We start from the raw sequence: 9,814 nt of genomic DNA, 5'->3' as shown, positions 1-9,814 counted from the left end.
GGTTGTTGTTAGGTTTTGTGGTTGTTGAGGATTGGCATTTTGCTTGATCTTGTTTTAGGGGCTTTTGTATTTTTTGTTGTTGAAGATATTATGTACGTTGTTGAGGGGCTTTGCATACATGCCCCTATTGAATCAATGAATGAAAAACTAAAGAAGCTATTTTGTTCATCAAACTGGCCATCCTTTCAGACTTAATTATAGGATATGTTTAATCGCCAATGCTTTACTTCCACTTTTTCCTTTTTAATAATCAATTTAAACACAAAAGGGGTTCCAAATCTGTAAAAATATATCATTCTGAAGTCAACTATGGGTTGTTTGTTTACCTCTTAATAGTTTTATTAAGAGACAGTCTTTGAATTGTTAAGAGGTAAATTTTGTTTGGAAAAAAAAAATTTGTCTCTTAATGGTTCTAAAACCTATGAATGATTTTGTATCATGGTTTCTTTTAACCATTCAATGCCCTAGTTTCATCATAGATAATTATCAAACAATTATATTTCATTTACACTATATCATGAAAACCTCTTAATTATTTTACACTAAATCATTCAGCAACTGCCAAACAACATCTATGTTATGGCTTAGACTTGGATATACATGAGATAAAAACAAATATATTTATAGTTTAAAGAATTCAAAGGTTTTGGTTTCCGTTATGAATTGGTCTAAATCAAACCAATTACTAACATTGAGAAATATGTAGAATCTGAAAATCATTTTATAAAAAATGAGTAACAAATATAATTGATCCAACTATGTTTGGTATTTTGTTTTGTTCTGTCCTAAGAGCTTTATTTTAGTAGGTTTCATTGTGTGATCTGTTTTAATTCTTATATTGCTTCTAGGAATTTTTAGCTAAAAACAATGTTAAAAATGACTTGGGTTATACTTATTAAATGTCAAAATAGTAAGTTATAAACTATATTCAAAGTTTTTATGAGGTCATATCATTTCTCAATTTGCTTTATCACCAATTCATGCTTATAATCATTTTACAAAACAATGTTTATCCATTTCCTCCTCTTTTGACTTGTAATAGAATACAAAGATGAGGTCATAATTTGAAGAATTCTAAAAGGCTACATAGATAGATGTTGACGGTAAGGTGATTCAACATTTGGGGATTCTACCATCCTCACCAACCCTTTAAAGATGGGGGCATTTTTGTCATTTTTCTTCTTTTACCCAATCAAAATCGATTTTATGATTTGGGTCCTCATGATTTTTGATGGGTAAAAGAAAAAAAATGAAATAAAAACGAAAATACCCTTTATTTAACTGAACATTTTAGCGGTTGTTAAAACTAGTGACTAAGGGGCTGTTTACTTAATGCTTATCCGGTAAACGTTTACTGTTATAATTCAACAATATAATTTATTTTATGGATAAAATCGTAGTACATCAAAATGAAATGATATGCAACAATTTACTTGGTAAACACTTATCTGGGTAAGAGTCGTTACCCTCACTTACCGGGTAACTCTCTATCCTTATGATCAGTCTTACCAGGTAAGATTCTTGGGTCTTGCCGTGTTCATCCGATGAGAAAAATTACCCGATAAACACCTACCAGGTAAACATTTAATAAACTTCCCCTAAATTCAGATATTTTCTCAAGCCATGATAGCTATCTTGTAGTTTTAAAATTATTTTCAACAAACCACAAAAACCAAATTTATATAAGAATTCACATGCTGAAAATATCTGTTTTAATAAATACATTTAAAAAAAGTAAACATTTAAAAATACATGTTTAAGACTTTACACAAATCTTTTAAAATGATGATCCAAGGAAATTAAATTACATTTTTCGGAATATTTTTCTATTTTAAATGAACATAAAAAGTTCGGTGTATTTAAGTATTTAAAGTTAATCGTGTAAATTTACCATGTTACGATGCCTATTCAAATAGCAAGCTCAGCCGCTTATTGGAGCGCGTGTTAACACGTCTTCCTCTTTATATATATATATATATATATATATATATATATATATATATATTTTTTTTAAACTATAAAAAATATATAATTATACATTAAAACTACTAAGTAGCTTATAATTAATATCTATTAATAATTAACTATAAAAATTAACATTAATCATGATTGTAATTGAAAAAACAACGAAGTATACTATATTATAAAATATTTGATAAAAAATTTTAAAAGTCATTTTTTATGTATGAAATACTGTTTATTGAGGCATATTATTTAAAATTTAAGATTATAAGTAATTTTGCGTAAGTACAACTTATTAAAACTTTATTTTTAAATTCGTGTAACTAACTACAGAATTTTAAATATAGATTATCTAAAATATAATTAAGATAGTTATTGAGTTCTAACTTAATGTTTAATTATTATTTTTACAAAAAAATATATTGTTAAACCTAAAATAAATTATCATGTTATTAAATCTAAATTAAATTATAAAAAAACTGAAGTAAAGAAGTTACACAAAAAAAACGAGAACTACAAAATAGTTAATTTGATACTAATACCGATTTATTTTTTTAAATTTTTTATTCAAAAATAAAAACATTGTCGTTTTCTCAAACTCACATAAAATCGTATTATCTCGATAGAGACGATGAATAAAAACTAGACATTAAAATTGAGATTTATCTCGTTGCATTGCGCGAGTACCCTTCTAGTAAGCTCCTATAAGCTAACTTATGTTAGTACAAACATGTACTCAAAAAAATAAGATAGTTTATGTTTGCAAACAATGCCTAATTAAGCCTCATGGGTTGTAGTGGAAAATCTCGATAACATCTCGATTGATAACCCCAAAATTTTCAATTACAGTTCTCGACAAAATAAGCAAATCAATAACAAAAAATATATCGATACGAATTACAAGTTAAAAGTTATTAAATCACGATGATTGCACGATCATGAAGCCATAGTAAGAGTCGTCGCCCTCACTTACCAAGTATGACTCTTGGTTCTTGTCTTGCTTTTACCGAGTAAGATTCTTGGTCCTTATCATATATTCATCCATTAAGGTAATGTGACTTGGTAAGCGTTTAGTAAACGGCTCTTTAGAGATCCATATTCATAAATATGTTAAAGCTAAGGGGATGTTTGGTTTGGTTAGATGTATTAAACAATAATTAATAAGACTGAAAATAAAAGAATATGTTTAGTTTTATATAATATAATGAGTCAATTCTCTAATAAGCCCGAATTTTTATTCCAAATTAAACTGAAAGAATAAAAATTCATTGCCTGAAATAAACATCCCCTAAAGAAAATTATGAAAATTGCGAAGAATATTAAAATTGTTACTTTTTGAATTTGATTTTTCATACGATACTCCTTCATATATTCCATACTTTTTTTTATTAACCTGAATATTCGACCTCTCATAAGGCACCTGCTTTGCAAATAGCCTGAAGTCACCGCATTTGAACCTCCATGGCCACAAGGGAATTTTTTATTTTCCTTGGATTTGAATCTGAGACCTTCTGATACTTTTAACCTTTGGAGTCAAACTCAAACCAATTAGGCACCACCCTTGTGGTTCATATATTCCATATTTCCTTTTCATAATAAAAAACAAAATAAATAAATAACCACACAAGGGTACACGAATCTATCTTAGGGCCCTTTATTAAATATACTAGAAAGTTACTCGCATAATACATCGAGATATATATTGATCTTATTCGTTTATTCTTATCTCTATCGATGTCAGAATATGATTTTATGTGGTTTTAAGAAAACGATAATGTTTTTATTTTTGAATAAAATATAAAATTTGAATATATCATAAAATTTTGAAAAAAATAACATAATATAATTTTTGGTTTAATAATATAATTTTTTAAGTTTAATAATGAAAAAAATTATTTTTGGTATAATACTATAATTTTTTTATAAAGATAATAACTAAGTATATTGTTAGAACACAAATATTATCCTAATTATATTTTAGATTTTTTATAATTAAAATGATATGTTTATCATTTATTTAGTTATATTTATCTGCATTTAGCTACACGAATCAAATATACAGCTTTAATAAGTTGTAGTTACGGACAATCTACTTGCAATATTGAATTTTAAGTGATATGCATCAATAAACAATATTTTATGCATAAAAAATAATTTTTAAAAGTTTTTGTCAAATGCTTTATAATATAGTATAGATATATCGGATAAACATTTACCGGTAAGAGTGACTTTTCTCATTTACTTTGTCTGATAACATTTTCGGCCATCAAAATGAATTATTTGGTAGTGTCTTTTACCCGATAAGATTAACTGAGTAACAATTTTCTCCCTCGTGTACCGTGTAAAAGTCTTATCTCTCACTTACCGAGTAAAATTGTAAAAACCTTGATTGTTGCCGCATGCCTCTTTATTAGGTAATATTCTTGATCTTTGCAATACTCACATGATAAGGTTAGCGACATGTCATTTAGTAGACGACCTATTGGTTTGTGACATTCTTTTGGTTTAAAGACTATTTAGGGGCTGCGTGGTTGGTTTTCCATTAAGTCTTATATGAATAAAGATGTCTGCATAAATTAAATTATCAGTATAGATTGAGATTTTTTTTTTGTTTAAGGAAGTTTTTTCATAGATGCAATGATCTTGTTTTTTAATTAAGAGGGACAAAATTTAAAAAAAAAAAAAAAACCTTAAGGGGTTGTCTGTTTACCTCTTAATAGTTCCATTAAGAGGTAACAATTGAATCGTTAAGAGGTGAATTTTGTTTGTAAAAAAAAAGTCCGTTTCTTAATGGTTCCAAAACCCTCTAAATGATTTTGTATCCTGAATCTCCCTTAATCATTAAGACCCCTAATTTCATTGTACACAATTACCAAACAATTATATTTCATTTTACACTATATCATAAAATTCTCTTAATCATTCTGTACCAAACCATTCAGCAATTACCAAACAACTCATTTTTACATAAAACTTCCCTAAAAACTACTTAAATAAGTTATTTTTTATATTATTAATTCACTACCAAATAATCATATATAAGTAATGGATCCCATTAAACTCGTTAACATTCTAACAAAATAGTCCCTAAATACGTTACTTGGATTAAATTGTTAATGGAAAGGAATTGATAACACGCGATGAGGTTAAGCGCGTGAAGGAGTCTGCAGATACAAAATGGTTAAATTTAATCAGATCTACCCAATCACCATCTCACCCACCCACTACCCTCTCAAGACCTGTATAAATAAGCCCACCTCCCTGCACTCCAATTCGTGTCCACCATACTTCTCTCCTCTCTACCTCCGGAAGAACGAACCAATCCGTCTCTCCTTTGAGACCCCCTTTGATTCGGAACTTCCGTTTTTCTCTCCTTCTTACAGGTACGTCACTCATTTTGACTTCAATTCCATTTCAACTATGTTCTCTTGCCCTGCTGATTCCTTTCCAGATTTTCTGCTTCTCATGTTACCTAGATTTGTAGTAATTGCTCTGACTTTGCTGTTAATCAAATGTACTTTTACGAAATTGGAATTAGATCTAATCTGCACCAATTCCTCTTTTTCCGTGTAGAGTTATGCTTGTCTGTGCCTAGTGATGTAGCACACTCAACTTGGATATTGAAATGTGCGCGTTCAGCCATTTTCGCGATAATTTAGCACTCAATGGGGCCCATTATATTTTTAATTGTGGATTTTGGGGTAGTAAAGGTGTAAAACAGTAATTAAGGTCGCAGGATCTAGTAATTGAATCGCTTATGTATGTTACGGGACTTGTTTGAATCGAATTATTTGAAGACAAGGATAAGATCTGGTGTTTCTAAGGTTAGGGAACCCGCAGATCTGCTTTTTGGATATGAGTTTTTTTCGTTCAGATCTAGTTTTTCACTAAAATTCGTTCTTGGTCGAATGATTTTGTTTGGTTCAGTAAGATTCTGCTTCACCGTAACTGAAAGAAATTCCAATCTGCTTCAGATTTCTAAATGAATTTATCTATTAGGAATGATATATGGATTCAAGCAACGCTTTAGATTTAGTATGGACGACTGTTGAGATTGATTTAGTTGAGTCGAAGATAGGCTTCCTAGAAGACAACACCTACTCTTATCTTCTTAGTCAAAATGTCGGCTTATATTGGTATATCTGACCATGCACAATTTTTTTCTACTGTAATACTTGTAAAGTTAGCAAACAACTAGATTTTCGGGGTTGGTGGGTTGGTGAAGGGATTTTGATAATGAAAATCTCAAATCCTTTATTCAATAAATAATTCTAATTTATCTGCAAGTGCTGTGAAATTCTGTACCATACCCGATTTAGTTTAGTGACTTGAAGATAACAAGATCTTGGTGAATGGTGATGATGTCCTGTGTAAAAATTTGGCTGTAATACTCTGCATGTCAACTTTCTTGTTAGATTCAAATCGATCTACTTTTGAGGTATATAATTTAGGGGAAGTTTAGCAAAACATTCGTTTTCCAACGGTAATTTGGATTTGTTGTGGTGGATTTTAATTTGAGTTGCTGTTTATCCGTTCTATTAAATTGATTGAGTTGTGGTCGAACAGAACAATGGCATCTCACATCGTCGGTTATCCCCGTATGGGACCCAAGAGAGAGCTGAAATTCGCTCTTGAATCTTTCTGGGATGGCAAGAGCAGTGCTGAGGATTTGCAGAATGTGTCTGCTGATCTCAGATCATCCATCTGGAAACAGATGTCTGATGTTGGCATCAAGTACATCCCCAGCAACACCTTCTCTTACTATGACCAAGTTCTTGACACCACTACCATGCTCGGTGCTGTCCCCCCAAGATACAACTGGAACGGTGGTGAAATTGGTTTCGACACTTACTTCTCGATGGCCAGAGGAAATGCCTCTGTCCCTGCTATGGAAATGACCAAGTGGTTCGACACCAACTAGTAAGTTGGATACTTCCCCCTCGGCTTGTGGATCTTATTCTTTTTTGCGTTGATAATGTTGCATATGATACAATGGATGATTGACTCTTGTGTTCTTGATGTGCAGCCATTTCATTGTCCCCGAGTTGGGCCCTGATGTGAAATTCTCGTATGCTTCCCACAAGGCTGTGAACGAATACAAGGAGGCTAAGGCTGTATGTGTTCTTGATCTGCGATTAAGAATTTAGATTTTTCTGCTAGAGATCTTAGAATCTGCTTATTGGGGTGGTTAATAATGGTTTCTTTATGCAGCTTGGAGTTGATACCGTCCCGGTCTTTGTTGGCCCAGTCAGCTACCTATTGCTATCCAAGCCAGCAAAGGGTGTTGAAAAAACTTTTGATCTTCTATCCCTTCTTGACAAAATACTTCCAGTCTACAAGTATGTCTTATTTTCTTATCATTTTATATTTTTTAAAATGAACTATGCTCTTGTTCGTGTTATAACAAGAAGTAATCTTGCAGGGAAGTTATTGCCGAATTGAAGGAAGCTGGTGCAACCTGGATCCAGTTTGATGAAGCTACCCTTGTGAAGGATCTTGAGCCCCACCAATTGCAAGCTTTCACCAAGGCTTAYTCTGAGCTAGAATCAACTTGCTCTGGTCTTAATGTTCTTGTTGCAACCTACTTTGCCGATATTCCTGCTGATGCATTCAAAACCCTCACTACCTTGCCCGGAGTTACAGGTTACACTTTCGATTTGGTTCGTGGTGAGAAGACTCTTGATTTGATCAAGACCAGCTTCCCTTCAGGCAAATACCTGTTTGCTGGAGTTGTTGATGGAAGGAACATCTGGGCTAATGATCTTGCTGGATCTCTCAGTGTCCTTGAGTCTCTTGAGGCCATTGTTGGCAAAGGTAGTTCTTTTCTTCCATATAAATACATAAGTATATTTTTATTGCTACATTGTTTTTATGCCAAATCCCAAATAGTTAATTATTCCTAATGTAAAATGTTGCTTTTGCAGACAAGCTTGTTGTCTCTACCTCTTCCTCACTCCTACACACCGCTGTGGACCTTGTAAACGAGACCAAGTTGGACGATGAAATCAAATCCTGGTTGGCATTTGCCGCTCAAAAGGTGGTTGAAGTTAATGCTTTGGCCAAGGCTCTGGCTGGTCACAAAGATGAGGTAAGTAATTGGATGTTTGTATTTGCTTGCTTATCAATCCTGTCTTCAAATAAGACACCTGGGTGACTGATTTATTGTGCTCTTTTTCAGGCATTCTTTGCAGCTAATGCTGCTGCTCAGGCCTCAAGGAAGTGCTCCCCAAGAGTGAACAATGAAGCCGTCCAGAAGGCTGTAAGTGACATATATCCCGATTATTTTCTTTGGGATTGTTTTTGATCACCCGACTGCTGTGGCATTGCTGACATGTAGATCATATATGCCTATTTAGTTGTTTTTCTCCCACAACGGTACATCATGTGCACAATCCATCCCATGTGTCTTGCACGATGGAAAATAGCCAACTGTTTGACATTTACTTATCGGAAGTTTGCTCCTTTCGCTTTCTCAGGCTGCTGCTTTGAGGGGTTCTGACCACCGACGTGCCACCAATGTCAGTGCCAGACTGGATGCCCAGCAGAAGAAACTCAACCTTCCYATCCTCCCCACCACCACCATTGGTTCTTTCCCTCAAACCATTGAGCTCAGGAGAGTTCGTCGTGAGTACAAGGCAAAGAAGTGAGTATAACTCCACGCTTTACTTAGTTATTCATCAGGCAGATTTTATGATTATGATGTGTGTGGTTTGAGGTTCTCTTCTCACAAATCATGCCTGGCGTAGGATCTCCGAGGAAGAGTATGTTAAAGCCATCAAGGAGGAGATCTTTAAAGTTGTCCAACTACAGGAAGAGCTTGACATTGATGTTCTGGTCCATGGAGAGCCAGAGGTATGCTTCCCCACCATAATTTTTCTTTCTTTTTTTGAGTGAAGATAAGAGGCTAAAAGTAGTTTCTATATTGCACAGAGGAACGATATGGTTGAGTACTTTGGTGAACAATTGTCCGGATTTGCCTTCACTGCTAACGGATGGGTGCAATCTTATGGATCTCGATGTGTGAAGCCACCAATCATCTATGGGGATGTTAGCCGTCCCAAGGCCATGACCGTCTTCTGGTCCACCATGGCTCAAGAAATGACCAAGCGCCCAATGAAGGGTATGCTCACCGGACCAGTCACCATTCTCAACTGGTCCTTTGTTCGTAATGACCAGCCCAGGTTTGAAACTTGCTACCAGATCGCCTTGGCCATCAAGGATGAAGTGGAGGATCTTGAGAAGGCTGGAATCACAGTCATCCAAATTGATGAGGCTGCTTTGAGAGAAGGATTGCCATTGAGGAAGGCTGAGCATGCTTTCTACTTGGACTGGGCTGTCCACTCTTTCCGAATCACCAACGTCGGAGTCCTCGACACCACCCAGATCCACACCCACATGTGCTAYTCCAACTTCAACGACATCATCCACTCCATCATCAACATGGATGCCGATGTGATCACCATCGAGAACTCTCGATCCGATGAGAAGCTTCTGTCAGTTTTCCGTGAGGGAGTCAAGTACGGTGCTGGAATCGGACCCGGTGTGTATGACATCCATTCCCCWAGAATACCATCCATGGAGGAGATTGCCGACAGAATCAACAAAATGCTTGCAGTTTTGGAGACCAACATCTTGTGGGTGAACCCCGACTGTGGTCTCAAGACCCGTAAGTACGGTGAGGTCAAGCCTGCTCTCGAGAACATGGTTACTGCTGCCAAGAAGCTCCGCAGCGAGCTTGCGAGTGCCAAGTGAGGGAAAGAGGAGTTTGGGTTCAGCATCTGTAAACGAATAACTGKGGTTGTTGTTAGGTTTTGTGGTTGTTGAGGATTGGCATTTTGCTTGATCTTGTTTT

General features: G+C 34.5%; 1 protein-coding gene across 1 annotated transcript; it reads left to right on the top strand.

Annotated features, from left to right (window-relative positions):
• Positions 1–5,258: 5,258 nt before the first annotated feature.
• Positions 5,259–9,814, top strand: LOC112520849 (5-methyltetrahydropteroyltriglutamate--homocysteine methyltransferase). The gene is made up of 10 exons (XM_025129464.1): positions 5,259–5,345; positions 6,529–6,882; positions 6,989–7,076; positions 7,174–7,301; positions 7,385–7,776; positions 7,887–8,050; positions 8,141–8,221; positions 8,439–8,605; positions 8,709–8,814; positions 8,893–9,814. The coding sequence occupies exons 2-10, from the start codon at positions 6,533–6,535 to the stop codon at positions 9,712–9,714; spliced, it is 2,298 nt and encodes a 765-aa protein (XP_024985232.1). The 5' UTR covers positions 5,259–5,345; positions 6,529–6,532; the 3' UTR covers positions 9,715–9,814.

The sequence above is a fragment of the Cynara cardunculus genome, assembly GCF_001531365.2.
Source record: "Cynara cardunculus var. scolymus isolate 2C chromosome LG 11, CcrdV1, whole genome shotgun sequence".
Classification (NCBI taxonomy): domain Eukaryota; kingdom Viridiplantae; phylum Streptophyta; class Magnoliopsida; order Asterales; family Asteraceae; genus Cynara; species Cynara cardunculus.
This window is presented reverse-complemented; position numbering and strand designations above follow the sequence as displayed.